We start from the raw sequence: 17508 nt of genomic DNA, 5'->3' as shown, positions 1-17508 counted from the left end.
AAGCGTGTTTACTTCACTGATATACACAGCTAGAGACGAAGCCATTTCAAAGCGCTTTCACGTTGCATAATACTATAGTCTATGTAATATTTCACTTTCATGCTAATTTTATAACTAGTTCTTTGTTTTATAATTGTATATGTCTTATAAAATATGTGCATAGCGATTTATATCATTTATTGTGTAAAGTTTGTTTTATTATTATTTTTCTTGTGTATGTATGTGCACGTTTTGATAGACAATTGAAAAATGGCAGCTGATATAGCTCCTGTCTGCCTGTCCTCTGATCGGATCAGCGAGTTTCTATCGCTCCTTGGAATTCAATCATGACAACTCCAGAAGAACTGTTCATGCAAATCTAGAACTACTTAGACCATTAAAGTGCGTTTCATAAGCCCTTACTGTTAATGTACTGTTAATGCTGTTATTGTTGATTTCCTGGCTGGTGGTGTTCAAATAATTGTTCGAATTTTATCAAGAAAGGTTATTAATTTGTGTGTGACATTTGACATTCCCGATTTATATTAAAAGGCAATATATCCATTTTAGCTAATCAGCATCGTGCTCGTTTTCAAAATAGTACTGATCTCTGAAACAGTTTTGCAGAATAATTGCCTTCCTGGATGAACTCACCCAAAAAGGTTTCATTTGTGAACGTTGTCGGCAGGTTGAAATCCTAGAGATCAAGGTTTGTGATCTTGAGGCTCAGCTTGTTGATCTGCGCTGTATTAGGGATATAGAAGAATTGGTCAATCAGCCCATAAGAGAGATGGTGTGCACGCCAAAACCTAGGAGAGTTGAGACCGTAGAGCAGGAAAGTGGGCAGAACTGCTGGGTTACAGTAGGTCGTAACAGCAGAAAAGGGTGCGCACAACCCCTACATACACCCCAAGAGCTAGAATTGCCCAACAGGTTCCAACTGCTGGACACCGAGTTGGACAGTGACAGCTCAGAGGGTGATGGGGGGGCAGTTGAGCACCAGAGCACCATGGTGCCCACTCCCCCCCAGAAGAGGGAGGTAGTTATAGTACGAGATTCAATTCTTAGAGGTGTAGATCATACAGTGTGTTCTAGTGATAACGAGACCCGCATGGTATCTTGTCTGCCTGGTGCTCAGGTTGCAGATCTCCTTAAACCAGTAGATGGGCTACTGGCCAAAGCCGGGGGGAATCCACTGGTCATGATCCACATTGGGACCAATGACATAGGAAAAGGTAGGGCAGAGGTTCTGCAAGACAAATTGAAAGAGTAAATTTGTCGCTCGTCTGCGGCTCCCTGGGCCCCCTCATCGCATCCCATGGTTTCTCCTACCACTTCTACGCAGATAATGCCCAGATCTTCCTGTTTTTTCCCTCTTCTGTCCCTCTCATGCCCTCTCACATCTCTTCCTGCTTGTCTGCTATTTCCGCCTGAATGCACTCGCACCACCTCAAGCTCAACCTCTCCAAATCAGATCTCATCTTTTTTCCCCACTCTTCCTCACCTTCTGCTGATCTCTCCATCTCGATCCCCTTGGAATCCACAACACTCTCCTTCTTCTTCTGCTAAAAACCTAGGAGTCACCCTTGATCCTGCACTCTCCTACACCCAGCACATCACCATGCTGACCGAAGTGCTAGGAAAGCAGGCAAAATAGCAAAAGAAGGCTGTATTTAGTCCATCCATCAATTTTCAAAACCATTTATCCTGGTGAGAGTCATGGGCAAGCTAGAGCCAATCCCCACAGGCATAGGGTGCAAGGTAGGAATACACCCAGGATGGGACACCAGGCCATCGCTGGGCAACACACACATGCACACACAGACCTACAGGGCAATTTAGAGAATCCAATTAACCTAACCTGCATGTCTTTGGATGGTGGGAGGAAACCCACACAGACACACGGAGAACATGCAAACTCCACACAGACAGGCACCCCGAGCTGAGACTTGAACCCGGGACCCCTGGAGCTGTGAGGCAGCAGCACCACACCACCATGCCACCCTTGTATTTAGTCTAATTTATAATTTATTTTCAGAAGTAAACAACCCCACTTCCACCCATCCACTTCTGCTTCACAATCTATAAATATCTTCTTCTAACAGATACCTCTAGCGTTTGTTCCACCTCCTTTCCAGTCACTGCCTCTGCAGCAGCACCTTGGCTTATGCTGCCTTCATGTCATGTGGGAAGGATGGTAAATACGAGCTCCTGAAATGTCAGCTTTCAGGTCATAAATACTACTCGTGAACTCGGACTTTGGAGACCCCAATTTCTCCCACTTCAAGAATTCTGACGTCATGAATGTGGAAATCATATTAAACAACCAGACAGTTGGCATCAAATTTGATTGTAAAGTGTAATAAAATGCAAATCATTTATATATTTAATCTTTTCTGACTACCTGCCTACCAAGAACGTTCATATAATGTTTTTCAACTGCTTATTTCACCTAAAGTGTCATTAGCCATAACTGAGCTGCAAAAACTACCACTACCTTAATGACATTAAAGAGCATACATTTGGTAAGTTGTAATTTTTATAATTTCTGAATGTCAGATTGTCTGAATGTTGTATGTACACTCACCTAAAGGATTATTAGGAACACCTGTTCAATTTCTCATTAATGCAATTATCTAACCAACCAATCACATGGCAGTTGCTTCAATGCATTTAGGGGTGTGGTCCTGGTCAAGACAATCTCCTGAACTCCAAACTGAATGTCTGAATGGGAAAGAAAGGTGATTTAAGCAATTTTGAGCGTGGCATGGTTGTTGGTGCCAGACGGGCCGGTCTGAGTATTTCACAATCTGCTCAGTTACTGGGATTTTCACGCACAACCATTTCTAGGGTTTACAAAGAATGGTGTGAAAAGGGAAAAACATCCAGTATGCGGCAGTCCTGTGGGCGAAAATGCCTTGTTGATGCTAGAGGTCACAGGAGAATGGGCCGACTGATTCAAGCTGATAGAAGAGCAACTTTGACTGAAATAACCACTCGTTACAACCGAGGTATGCAGCAAAGCATTTGTGAAGCCACAACACGTACAACCTTGAGGCGGATGGGCTACAACAGCAGAAGACCCCACCGGGTACCACTCATCTCCACTACAAATAGGAAAAAGAGGCTACAATTTGCACAAGCTCACCAAAATTGGACAGTTGAAGACTGGAAAAATGTTGCCTGGTCTGATGAGTCTCGATTTCTGTTGAGACATTCAGATGGTAGAGTCAGAATTTGACGTAAACAGAATGAGAACATGGATCCATCATGCATTGTTACCACTGTGCAGGCTGGTGGTGGTGGTGTAATGGTGTGGGGGATGTTTTCTTGGCACACTTTAGGCCCCTTAGTGCCAATTGGGCATCGTTTAAATGCCACGGCCTACCTGAGCATTGTTTCTGACCATGTCCATCCCTTTATGACCACCATGTACCCATCCTCTGATGACTACTTCCAGCAGGATAATGCACCATGTCACAAAGGTCGAATCATTTCAAATTGGTTTCTTGAACATGACAATGAGTTCACTGTACTAAACTAGCCCCCACAGTCACCAGATCTCAACCCAATAGAGCATCTTTGGGATGTGGTGGAACGGGAGCATCGTGCCCTGGATGTGCATCCCACAAATCTCCATCAACTGCAAGATGCTATCCTATCAATATGGGCCAACATTTCTAAAGAATGCTTTCAGCACCTTGTTGAATCAATGCCACGTAGAATTAAGGCAGTTCTGAAGGCGAAAGGGGGTCAAACACAGTATTAGTATGGTGTTCCTAATAATCCTTTAGGTGAGTGTATGTTGTAATTGTGAAAAGTCTGATGATACTTATTACAAGCACAAAATAAAATCTGCATGAAACCTCCATCTCTCAAGTTGTTGCTCCAACCAAGTAAGTGGTTTCTCCCATAATTCCCACATGATGTGATCACAAGGTTATTCCTTTTAGCAAGGGTCTGATGGTCTGGCCCATTCTGCAAGGCTGTCGTTCCCCCCAGTCAAGCAAGTAAAGCCTAAAGCTTCATATAAGCAATCCCTCACATTAAATGCTAGACTGGGGTGAAATAGGATGTAAGACCACCACAGACCTAATGAGCCTCAAGTCCATTGCTTTTGAGATTTTGAAACTCTGAGCAGGTTCGGAAATGTTTTCAATGTCCTTGAATCAACTGTCTCACACTGTCATCAATCAATGCTGTTGCTGTTGTGTAAAATATCACATAATGGACTGCCAGGTGTAAAGCCTAATGGATAGAAGCTAGTCTCATTTTAGTAATATAGTCTTGAACATAGAAGTCAATGGAGTTTAGAAGGCAAGTTTATGACTTAGAAAGTGAGGTCTTTTCATGTTCATGTTATGGGTAAGGTTGCACTATACATTGTCAAATGAATTACACATTTCAAGATTATATTAAATAAAACAAAGTAGTTACTCCCCGCCCTCCCAAAAATGTTGTAATATATATATATATATATATATATTCGTTCAATCAAATGGTTCCTAATCCTGGACAGGGTTGCTTGTGAAAAAGACAGCCAGCTGTCCACATGTAATTATTGGATGTGTCCTGTAACTCGCACAAAGAATGCAAATCGAGCTTTATAGTGCCTGCCAATGGAAGCACAATAATGCTGCAATATGGAAAAGAAACGGAGAAAGAAGCCAAGACTGGAGAAAAAAAAAAACTTCAATCAGATTTGGAGCAACTGACAAATTGCTTGTGATGGGTATTTTTCTTTCCCAGAAAATAAGATCAAATTAAGTAAAAATGGCAGCACTACACCCAGGGCAGCCAAGGGAAATCTGTGTGGATTTATGGGGGAACTTACCTTTGTTTTTGTTATGATGATTGGAATGCTAGTTATTAATAATGCACTGCATCTTCTTGGCAAATCTGCTAAAAACACTGAACAGAAGAAGCCTTAAGGATACTAGAGCTTAAACAAACCTTTGCTCATGGTAAATCGATTGTTAAAGTACCTGGTTCAAGTCCTGCCTGGAGCAGCCACTGTGTTTCTATGACCTAGTCACTTGATCTCCTTGTGCTCTGTCCTTCACATAAAATGTATAATGACTAAACTCAAGTAAATTAGTGCATTTGCTAATGCATAGTACACCCCCTTTATTTCTGTAAGTCACTTTGGCTAAAAGTGTCTGCTCAAGGACTAATAATGATAAATCATAATTAAAATGTAAAAGATTTACAAATTATATCATACAACATTTGGAATTCTGCAATACACACTTGGGTTGTTGTCAGCTGAAGTTATAATCAACCAAGTCATTATGTCCCCAACACATCAGCAGGTTAGTAACCACTACAGTCATTTAGTGCAGTCATGAGTCACTTGACATGAGTTAAAAACTGTTACTATGGGGAAAAATCAGTCATTCAAGTCATTAATCTCCCGGTACAAGCTGTTTATATACCACGATAGGTTACTGGACTGCATAACATGAAACGGCACGTACTATACACCACCCAATAACCTCGTACTCAAGAGTAGTTGAATTCCACATTGAATTGATTATAAAGTTCCAGTTATCTTTCAAGTCGGAAGCACTGCCTAAGGGGGAGGGGATTCTGCGCACTTCCGCGGGAACCCGATCGAAACGTCAATCTATCAAAGCTGCCATTGGCCCCTGCGCTCGTCACTCAGAACAGGTCCCTTCCCTCTTCCTGTTCTATAAAACGTGACGTCAGCGTAGGTTCGTCCTCTTTTGCCTCTTCGCTGGACTCAGGAACGTAAGCTCTCTGTGTCTGTGTTTGTAATAAACATTCAAACTGCGTATTTCGGCTGGCTGGCTCACTTCATAGTGTTGTTCACCACCGTTTACGCTACATATCGTCTCTGTCTTGTGTGTGTTTAGTTATTATTAATAGCTAATCCCAATTCTGTCCCATCCGTGCACCGGAGGTCCGGCTGCGCTTTAGGTTTCAGTTTCGTTCACAAGAAGAGCCTTTTAAAAATAATAGTCGTGTTTATATAGTGCTATATACTGTATATTCCAACTGCTTGCTGTGTTGGTTTTTTGTCCACAGGGCTTTTTCCTCCACAGCAGGAGCGCTGCAGCGGCAGTAAAATCCAATCGTAAGAGATCCCGCCCGTGTGAGGTGCTCCTCTGCCGGCTTGCGCCCGCACTACAGCCTGCTTCTGCGGCTGTAGGAGATCTTGCTCTCTCGCAGCGCCCCCGTGTATATAAACGTTGCCGGGTGGAGACGCACTTACAGCGGCGGGCCCGCTAGGCGCTCCACTTGTTGCAGAGGCTTTCCAGTTGTTGTGTGCCCCCGGTGCAAACACTGATCGGCGCCTCTGCTGCACGTTTCCCTGTGCACGCACGTGTGCGCTCGGCACCCCCGCCAATTCCGCTTGTGGCCACCACACCTTGCACGCCTGGAGTGGGGAAGTCTTATGCCCCGTCTGTCTGGGCACCGACAGTGGGCGTGATTTGGCTGCGACTTCCGGGTCTGCTACAGCGCGCCCGGAGGTCCGCCATCTTACCCGGAGGTAATCTTACAGCGTCTTACGGCGCCATCTTACGGCGCCCCCCCGTCACTTGCGGGGAATGGGGAATCGCCGGGCGTATATAATCCTCCAGGATGGTAGTGCTACTCCCGCTGCTGCGCCGGCTGTCGCTCCCGCACCTGCCACGTCAGCTGACCCCCCCGTGACAGCCGCGCGGCCCCTGTCTGACGTGCCCCGCCACGTCGGCGGCGAAGAAGGTCAGGCTCAGCGGACAGAGAGCGCAATGAGGCCATCCTTGCTCTCAACAGCAGGATGGACCAAATCTGCCCTCTCCTGGCCGCGCAGGCAGCGCAAGCAGCGCAACAGGTGCCTCCCCCCCCCACACCATGACGCTCCGCCGCCGGCTCACACCGCGCCGGTGGACACTGAGGGGAGTCTGTCTGCCCCATCCCAGGAGGAGGGCAGCAGACGGGCCACCTGGGAGGAGGACCGCCTGTCTCTGGGTCCTCACGAGGAATCGGAGCTCGAGGTGCAGCTCATGGAGGAGGAGCTGGTCGCTCCCACCCCTCCTCCTCCATTGATCGTGGATGCCCCTCCTGCTCCCACAGGACAGGACAGGGGGTTCTGGGCAGTCATCCAGAGGGCTGTGGAGTCTCTTCAGCTCCCCTGGCCCTCTGATCCTGCCCCGCCACGCTCCAGGTTCGAGAGGGGTCAGCGCGCGCAGCAGCCCACACGGGCCCTCCCGCTGCTGCCTGACATCCTCGAAGAGCTGAGGGCTACCTGGGACCATCCAGCAACAGCCCCCACCCTAGCCAGGAGAGGGGAGGCTTATGCAAGGACCCAGGGTGTGGCAGAAGCGGGCTTGGTGGATTTTTAAATTCCACGATAGCCGCGCTCGTCTCCCTACCTCCATTGTCTGCAGAGCTACGCAACCTGGCCTGCCCCAACAGGCAGTGTCGCGTCACGGAGACGCTGCTCCAGAGGGCGTATGAGGCTGGAGCCCAAGCGGCTCGCCTCCGAAATACGGAAAGCCTGCTGGCCTTGTACTTGGCTCAGCTGGCGGAGCCCTCGGAGCAACATGGTACATCACCCACCCCACTGCCTCTATCTCGGAGATACGGCTACAGCCTCCTTTCACAGCCCACATGGCGCCTTGATGTAGTGCTGGACGCACTTTCCCGGGCCCCATTTGAGCCACTGAACTAAGCTGAGCTGAAGCTGGTGTCACTTAAGACTGCGTTTTTGCTGGCAATCACCTCTGCAAAACGCGTGAGCGAGTTACACGCCCTGTCCGTACACATCGTGTGTCCATTTTGCGGGAGATGGCTCCAGGGTCACGCTATGGCCTAACCGTGCATTCCTCACGAAAGTGCTGTCTCCATTTCATGTCAACAGGCCTATTGAGTTGATGGCTTTTCATCCTCCTCCCTTCACTTCAGAGCAAGAGAGTCGGCTTCACTTGCTCTGTCCTGTGCGGGCCCTCAGGTGCTATTTGGAACGCACTAAGGACATTCGGCGCTCAGACCAACTGTTTGTGTCTTATGGAGCGTGGACACAGGGCCAGGCGCTTTTAAAGCAGCGCCTCTCGCATTGGATTGTGGACATCATTACCATGGCCTATGAGTCCACCGGGACCCCGATACCTGATCGCCTGGTGGCCCACTCGACGAGACGTTGTCACATCATGGGCCCTTTTTCATGGTGCCCCCTTGGCAGACATTTGTGCGGCTGCAGCTTGGGCCTCGCTGCTTACATTTGCCCGGTTCTACAGGTTGGATGTGACGGGACTGGTCCCTTCCATTGGGAACCCGGTGTTGGCTGCAGTCGAGCCCCAGTATCCTGCAGGCTCTGGCTCCTGCCTTTCCTCTCCCAGTCTGCCCCTGTAAGTGCATCCTGAGGGAGCTGGTGAACCGTGTTTTTCCCTTCCATCGGACTATGCCTTCCAGTCGAGCACCCACGCGAGCTGCACCTGGATGTACAGACAGCCCTGTCAATGTGTTCCCGGGGCTTGTCGTGCGGCCTACAGGCATGTTGCCTTACGAGGCCGCCCTTTATATAGTTCGTTCATTGTAATTGTGTTCCGGTGGTGCATGCGTTTCGCCTGTACCCCGCTCTGTGTATTGGTCAGCAGGTCTGTGGCCACTCTGGCTGTATTACGCCATAGAGCAGGGGACCGCTGCTGTTGTCCTCCAGCGGAGGGCACTTGAGTTCTCCAGTGCCCCGCTTGTGTACATAGTTCATTTATTTGCATGGTAGAGCTGTAGTTGCTCTGTGCTAGCTGCGCTATTCGACAGGTGTCAACTGCTCCTGTGTTCCACGTGTGGCGCATGAGCCAGCTCCTGCACCCCGTGATGTATATATGTGTATATATGTATTATGTGTTAAACACTGCCGCTGTTCCCAGCTGACAGCGCTTGAGTTTCACTGCCTCGCTGTGTATATAGTTCCTTTGTTAACACAGTAGAGCTAATGTTGCCCTGCGTTAGCTGGTCTAACCAGCAGGCGTCAACTGCTCCTGTGTTCCATGGGCAGCGCATGACTTCGTTCCTGCGCCCCTTGGTGTATATAGTTCGTTTGTACAAAATCTAAATTGTCAGCACAATGGAGTTTTTCCACTCTGTACTGTTTAGTCGAGCTGGATGCTCTTGTGCTGCGCGCTGACAGCATGAAGGTCTTGCTGTCATGTGATATGTATGTATTGTATATTGTTCAGCTCGGCTACTCTGTTGACTAGCCAACTATGTATTATATTGTATTTTTCTCATTGGGTCTGTGGCCCCGCTCCTATTGGATCAGGGGTCCACTGCCATGATATTGCGCGGAGACCGCACAAGTGCTTGATTGCCCACGCCAGACATTGTGCAAGTAGATTACGGCCTCGCTCCTAGCTGCACTAGTAGAGCAGCCGGCCTTGCTCTTGTAAGCGGAGGGCGTAAGAGTTAACCTCTGTAGCCCCACTTTGTATATGCTGATTGCAGACAGTTCCTGGTAGAGCGTGACTACGGCCCTCGCTCCGGGATGGCTCAGGTGTGGCCCTATGGGGCCCCTGAGGTTACTGTCTGGAGTTGTGTTGCCGAGGTCCCCTAGCGGTGCACCTCGGGGCAGGCTCCCTTATCAGATCGCTGCCTCCTCCCGTGCGACAGTTTTGTTATACAGTAACCCCTCCCCCTTGGGCAGTGCTTCCGACTTGAAAGATTACGATAGGTTGCGTATGCAACCCTGGTTATCTGAAAAAGAAAGCACGGCCCAAGGGTTGCAAGGTTGCGTGGGAGTCCAAGCTCCCGGCAAAAGAGGACGAACCTGTGCTGACGTCACGTTTTATAGAAAAGGAAGTGGGAAGGGACCTGTTCTGAGTGATGAGCGCAGGGGCCAATGGCAGCTTTGATAGAGTGATGTTTCGATCAGGTTCCCGCGGAAGTGCGCAGAAAACCCTGCCCCTTGGGCAGTGCTTCCTTTTTCAGATAACCGGGGTTGCATACGCAACCTATCGTTGTATAACCTCAAGGCTCTGGTCATGGTAGTAGACCCTAAATTATGTCTGTTGACATCTGGAGACTTGTATTCAGTTTTCATGAAGAAACTCTGCAAATGTGGTTAATTATGGAGAGAGGGATGAGGGCTCTGTGGAGCTCAGTGGTGATTCCTTCTAAAAAGATCCTTTCTAGCACAAAGAGGTATCTGAGAAAGAGTAGCATCCTCACCTCATAATGGGCCACTCTCTGGGACTCGGAGATAAGCTGGGCGCTGCACACTTTGCAGTAGCTGTCAGTGAAAAGCCCCTGATCCACTTCTGTAGACTTCATCTGAGGAGAAAGCAGACAGATGGGGAGATGGGGTTTAACCTGTCAGCATTTAATGGCAAAGTCCAGTCTGATGCCGGAAAGCAGTAACTGCACCACTAAGAGCTTTCTGTTGTGTTTAATGACAGCATTGAAAGCAGTTGATAGATGCAAACACATTTGTACATTGCGCTGGCCTGATAATGATTACAAGTTTTTGACATTTGCCAGAATGCCATACATTGTTTTCAATGATTTCCCACCAGCCAATTTACAGTTTGAGGCCACTTGAATACAATTCCAAGCTTAAAACACAAAAGTTGTATTAAGTATCTACTCTCACTTGATTTGACTTATTTGTATTCATCTTTGTTTAAATAGCAAAAACAGGCAATAGGGCGGTTCAATCACACATAGCTTAATAGTCCTTATATAGCTGCCTTGAATTTGGGCTCTGAAGTGAGAGCAAAGTTCAGAGTTGCACTAAGGTTAGATTTAGTTTTCAACTGGCTGTTGCAGCCCATTAATAGAAAATACTTTTTAAAGAAAAGCCTCTGCATTCAATTCTTGTATTCCTTTTTGTATTTGATTTAACTTAAATTGCAAAGCTGTTATGAACTTTAACATAAACATCTGTCCTGGAGGTCAAGACACTTTCATTGTCTCTTCACTCCCACCAAAAGGACAAAGATGAACCAAAGAAGAAAAAGTACAAAAAGGAAAAGCAGGGGAGTAAAAAAAAAAAAAAAAAGCTGTCCAGAACTGGCTATCCTTCTCTGGTTCTGCCATCATTCATTATACCACATCAATATAAAACAGTCATAACCCCTTGGGTGGAAAGTACACACCTCAGTCACACATTAGTCACCAGTTTTGTAGGTCTCTAAATAATCAGACATTGGTTACCTCAAAGATGCTGTAACGTTGACTAATTAAGACCAATATTGAATTAAAAAATGAAGTTAGGAGGGGGAAAGAAAGCAGAAGACACTGGCTCTTATTTACGGATATAAATTAATAAAAATGTCCTGCTTAGGTTAATACTTCTTATACAGAATCAAGTCTTTAAATGCTACTTAAACAGCCTCTTGATTGGTCTGTTTATTGGGAATCGAGTATGATGGAGTAGCAAAGTTGTACATGGTTCTTTGTCTCCTGACTCAGCTTTGAAATGCTAGCCCATGGGAGTTTTTGTGGCTAATTACCATTTCGGATGAAATTTGGGTCTTTAAGGAAGTAAAGGAGTAAATATTTTAAAATGAAAATAAACAGTGGAAAATAACAGAATGCTCAGCTCATTTTGTATACAATTATCTAGGTTTTTAAAGTAATTTTATCACCTATGCATATTATGTTTCCTTTGATATGAAACACAAAATACAGTTTTTTCACTTTCTTACATGATGGTCTTTTCTGTTTCTTTTTTTGTTATTATCATATTACTGTTAATTTCAGGGCCGACTTTAATGGTACCCTAGTAAAGACTTTGGATTGGCAACCCCAATACCAGCTTTAAGTAAAGCCGTGGAATGTGATTTATTATGAGAGTAAATGGTACTGAGGAGGGTCTACAACTACAACTACATCAATTATCATGTTTATATTGATTCAAAAGTAGGCAATATTAGGCATAAAATCAAGTAATATTTTTTTATCTCAACCCCCTGGTTGGATGTCATCCTAGGGGACCGCCTGTATAGCCTATGCCTGGAGCCAGCCCTGATTAAACATTTTTAGTGCTTTAAATCAAATACTGTTGCTTTATACATAGTTACTCTCATTACTGGAGTATTCACTCTATGAAATATTAAGTAATTAAATTAGTATTACCTTAGCTGCACCTTCAATTATGCTTTCCATAATATAGACCAACAATATGGGTTAAGCTGTTGTAGGAACTCAACAAAATGTGGTAAGGTAAGTAATTAAATATGAATTATACCAAATGTTAGGATTACATTCTTGAGGCATATTTCTGTAATGAGAAAATCTTGAAAATAAAATATATTAATAAAGAAAATAATTATATTTCGTCCATTATTACTATAGCTAGCTTAGAGATAGCTATATAGCTAGCTTTTTATCATAGCAATTAAAAAAACATGAAAAAAAAATCACACTCATGTGCTTGTGAAATGTTATTAGAAATTTAATTCACTTGGTACAAAAAAAACACAAAAATGTACAAAAATAAGTAAATAGTCTCTTTGAAATCAACATTTACAGTGACATTAGACTTTACTAAAAAATGTGTTTTTATTTTTTTTTTAACTCAAAGAGAATCATTCTGAAATTAGAATTTTGTGAGAATCACCCAACTAGAGTTTATGTTTGGTCATGTTCCACTGATTCATTCTGTTTTGTGTATTCTTTTATTTTGCCTGAGAACCTGATAGAATTAATGCAACTTTTTTACTTATAAAGATCACACATTTTTAAGTGTGGCAGTGTGTTCTCCAAATTATGTTGTTATATTTTAACACGATCACAGACAAGGTGGTGCTGTGTATTAAATGGTGAAATGTATTTATCAACAAGCAAGGAGCTGTAGAAGAACTCTTCAGAGCATAGGCTAATAAAGGAACCAGAGTGTTCAATCACTCCTGCTGAAAGGTTCGATAATGAGCAAATTATAATAAAGCAATGGTTCTTAAGAGTACAAAAGTGCCACTTTGCCATCTTAATACTGGGCCCTTTTTAAGGTAGTTAATGATTTACAGACCATGGTATTGGTGAACCACTGTATTAAACTTTAAAATGTGTTATATCCTTAATGATTTCATGATACTACAATGAATAATAATAATACTGTTAAGTTATAGTTTTTGGCTGAAATCCAACTCAGTCAATAGTATAATGTGTGTATTAATTAAACCACTCTGTGTGGGACAAATTGTCTCACACCCCAGAGAAGTACTGTAATACAGTCACCTTCCTATTTACAAATTCAGTACCAGAAATTGTGTTGAAACTTATACCCCTCCATGTACATAACAGGCTGTACTGATGAATGTGCTTCTTACAGAAGATACGGAGGTGTCTCCTTTAGTGCAGTAATGTAATGCACTGTTGTGTAGCTTGTTGCATCAACTTTACATACAGGGGTAAGTTCAGATTCATGATTGACATGTAAGGTGACTGTCTAAGCTCAACTCGGCTTACTTCAGTTACATGATGGAAACAAATGGTTTATGGGGTCTAGGGGTTAAACAAAGGTCAGTGATACAACTGGAACACCCCACAAAGAAATTAATGTTACACTGCCAATTTGGCACTTGAAGATGAAATTATTACACAGAATCTTTGGACAACGAAAAACACTGATTTGGTTGAGGGGTTTTTATTTGCAATACTTTTAGAATTGGACTTTTCTGTTAAGAAGCACAGTTTTTCTAAAGAATTTAAACACTGCTAGGGGATAGAGAAAAAAGCTACACGGACCAATCAGCCATAACATTATGACCACCTGCCTAATATTGTGTAGGTTCCCGTTTTGCTGCCAAAACAGCCCTGACCCGTCGAGGCATGGACTCCACTAGACCTCTGAAGGTGTGCTGTGGTATCTGGCACCAAGACGTTAGCAGCAGATCCTTTAAGTCCTATAAGTTGCGAGTTGCGAGCATCCCACAGACGCTCGATTGGATTGAGATCTGGGGAATTTGGAAGTCAACACCTTGGACCCGTGATTCATCAGACTAGCCCACCTTCTTCCATTGCTCCGTGGTCCAGTTCTGATGCTCACGTGCCCATTGTACGTGCTTTCGGCTGTGGACAGGTCAGCATGGGCACCCTGACTGGTCTGCGGCTATGCAGCCCCATACGCAACAAACTGCAATGCACTGTGTGTTCTGACACCATTCTATCAGAACCAGCAATTTGAGCTACAGTAGCTTGTCTGTTGGATCGGACCACACGGGCCAGCCTTCGCTCCCCACATGCATCACTGAGCCTTGGCCACCCATGACCCTGTCACCAGTTCACCGCTTTTCCTTCCTTGGACCACTTTTGATAGGTACTGACCACAACAGACCGGGAACACCCCACAAGAGCTGCAGTTTTGCAGATGCTCTGACCCAGTCATCTAGCCATCACAATTTGACCCTTGTCAAAGTCACTCAGACCCTTCAGACACCCCATTTTTCCTGCTTCCAACACATCAACTTTGAGGACAAAATGTTCACTTGCTGCATAATATATCCCACCCACTGACAGGTGCCATGATAACGAGATTATCAATGTTATTCACTTCACCTGTCAGTGGTCATGTTATGTCTGATCGGTGTATATAATGGAGACATTTTGTAAGAATGTGATGCATCACTTTGTTGCTAAATTATTTTGGATGGGGAATAAGAAACCCAAATTATAATACTAATCCCAATAACAGAAACAGAAGAGTGAAGAAATGTACACTTTAATATAAACTTTATTGCTACACCTAAACAATTTACATTGTAGCTTAATTATTATCAGGAAAACAAGCAACAAAAAAACTGCTTGGTCAACGACCTAAATCTAAACGTATAGCCTAAATATAATCGGGAGAAGAGCAACAAAATCAATTCTGTCAGGACAGGGGCATGAAATAATAAGTATGATGGAACAGTATGTGCCCTAATAGATTCATATAGCTTCAGCTGCACCCTTTGAGAAAACAAATTGACAGCCAAATACAAATCGCTTTGTGGTGGAAAAACGCATTTTAAAAGGCAAGCTACATCCATGGTGTCTGAATAAGTCTGATAGAAGAGGTTTAGTCACGGCACTATCGGATTATTTCTTTCTGCGGTCGCCAACAGTGCTGCAACACATACCTTGTTTTCTTTTTTCCTTTTTTTAATCATTTTTGAATGCTGATCCTATTGTTATTAATATTACATTAGTGGTCTGAACGTCTGAGCAGTCTCTGTTGCAGCTACCAGTCATTCTAGCAAAAATAACAGATCAATCGCAAACCAGAAACTGCAATACTGAAAAAAATGCATTGTTGGCCAGTTAGGCTTGTACTCTTTCTGTGGATGTGTGTGTGCAGGGCATACATTACTCTGCTTTTTTAGAACTTGATTTAATCATTACTGCTGCCACATTGCTTAGCACTGATTACAATGTTCAGCACCTATCACTGTGTAACGTTCTTAAAAAAGCTTAAAACTGAGGCCCAAAAAACATTGGCCAAAATGGTAAAATGGCAACAAAATATCAAGAGGAAGAAAATGTTGTATAGCACATATACAAGGGTTAGAGACAAAATACAAAGAATATGTTGTACTGCAAAGAGATCTTAAGAAGGATCAGGAAAGCAAATAGGGAAATAGAAAGAAACATAGCTCTTGGAGCTAAAACCAATGCAAAGAGCTTTTTTCAATATTACAACAGCAAGAGATCAATAAAGGAGGAAGTGAAACAGATAAAGGGCAAAAAATGAAGTATCTTGGAAAATGAACAAGATGTGGCAATTGTTCTAAATGAGTATTTCACAGAGGTTTTTACAAGAGAAAAAACGGATAACATGCCACAGGTTAACAATCAGTCCAGTCAAATCCTAAGAGAGATCAGGATGAATGAGGAGGAGGTACTAAAGTGACTAGCAGAATTAAAAACAAACAAATCACCTGGGCCAGTACTTTAAATTATTTATAGGCCAAATATTCCAAATGACACAGGGCATGTGCCAACTGACTGGAAGATGGCAAATGTCATACCAATCCACAAGAAAGAGGACAAAACTGAGCCAGGAAATTACGGACCAATCAGTCTCACCTGCATTATTTGTAAAATGTTGGAAAAAATGATTAGACAGAAAATAGAGGAGCATCTTAACGAAAACCATATTCTTGGAGATAGTCAACATGGGTTTAGATGAGGCAGATCATGTCTAACTAATGTATTAGAGTTCTTTGAACATGCAACTTCAGCTGTAGATCACGTGAAAGCATATGATATGATATACTTGGATTTTCAGAAAGCTTTTGGTTCCACACCATAGACATTCAGCGTAATGTACGCAGATGGATTATAAACTGGTTGATGTATAGGAAACAGAGGGTGTCGATTAGAGGAGTTGCTTCTAACTGGAGTGAGGTTGTTAGTGGAGTTCCACAGGGATCAGTATTAGGGCCTTTGCTTTTTCTAATCTATATTAATAATCTGGACTCTGGGATAGTTAGCAAACTTGTCAAATTTGCAGATGATACTAAAATAGGTGGCTCAGCAGATACAATCTCGGCAGCACAGGCTATTCAGAGGGACTTAGATAATATTCAGTTGTGGGCCGACACCTGGCAAATGAAATTCAATTTGAACAAGTGCAAGGTAATACATTCAGATAACAAAAATGTCCACTAAAATTACACTATGGGAGGTACAGATCTAGATGAAGTAACGCATGAGAAAGATCTAGGAGTCTATGTGGACTCCTTTCTCCATCCAAACAATGTGGGGAAGCAATAAAAAAGGCAAACAGAATGCTAGGGTATATTGTCAAAAGTGTAGAATTTAAAAGTAATGTTAAGATTGTACAATGCACTAGTTAGAGCTCATCTGGAATACTGTGTGCAGTTCTGGGCACCACACTTCAAGAAGGATATTGCTGCTTTAGAGGCAGTTCAGAGGAGAGCAAACAGACTTATTCCAGGTCTGAAGGGAAAGTCCTACTTGGAGAGACTGAGGGAACTGAACCTTTTCACCCTGGAACAGAGGAGACTACGTGGGGACTTGATCCATGTCTTCAAAATCATGAAAGGCATCAACCACATCAAACCAGAGGAGCTTTTCCAGATCAGCAGGGACACACGCACCTGGGGACACAAATGGAAATTGGGCTTCAAGGCATTCAAAACGGAAAACAGGAGACACTTCTTCACATAGAGAGTAGTCACAATCTGGAACAAACTCCCCAGCAATGTGGTAGAAGCTGAAAGTTTGGGGACTGGATAGCATCCTTGGATCACTTAGATATTAATGGACACCAAACGAGCACGATGGGTTGAATGGCCTCCTCTCGACTTTGGACTTTCCTCTTGACTCTGTTTGCCTGATCGCCCGACCCTTGCTTGTGACCATGATCACGTCAATGCCTTGCCCTGATTGCCCTGTCCTGCCAGTATCTGACCCACACCTGTCTGACCTCCTCTACCACGCACCGCAACTGGGTCCCCTGTTCCCGTGCCCCAATGTTACATTACAGAAAGCTGCCTCCAAATGGACCCAGCGATGCTGACCACCCTCGCCACCCAGAGGGCCAAGCTCGGGGAGCATGAGTGGATGCTCCAGTGGATT

At 44.2% G+C, this 17508-nt stretch overlaps 1 protein-coding gene across 1 annotated transcript in view; it reads right to left on the bottom strand.

The window, feature by feature from the left end:
* The window catches only part of zmat4b (zinc finger, matrin-type 4b), a 215447-nt gene that overhangs the window by 143634 nt on the left and 54305 nt on the right, over positions 1 to 17508 (bottom strand). The window contains exon 2 of the mRNA XM_066714559.1: positions 10153 to 10254. Within this exon, the coding sequence (XP_066570656.1) occupies positions 10153 to 10254 (102 nt within the window). The remainder of the gene's footprint in view (positions 1 to 10152; positions 10255 to 17508) is intronic.

This window comes from Amia ocellicauda, chromosome 9 (assembly GCF_036373705.1).
Source record: "Amia ocellicauda isolate fAmiCal2 chromosome 9, fAmiCal2.hap1, whole genome shotgun sequence".
In the NCBI taxonomy this organism is placed as follows: Eukaryota; Metazoa; Chordata; class Actinopteri; order Amiiformes; family Amiidae; genus Amia; species Amia ocellicauda.
The sequence above is the reverse complement of the archived record's forward strand: the minus strand, read 5'-3'. Positions and strand labels throughout refer to the sequence as shown.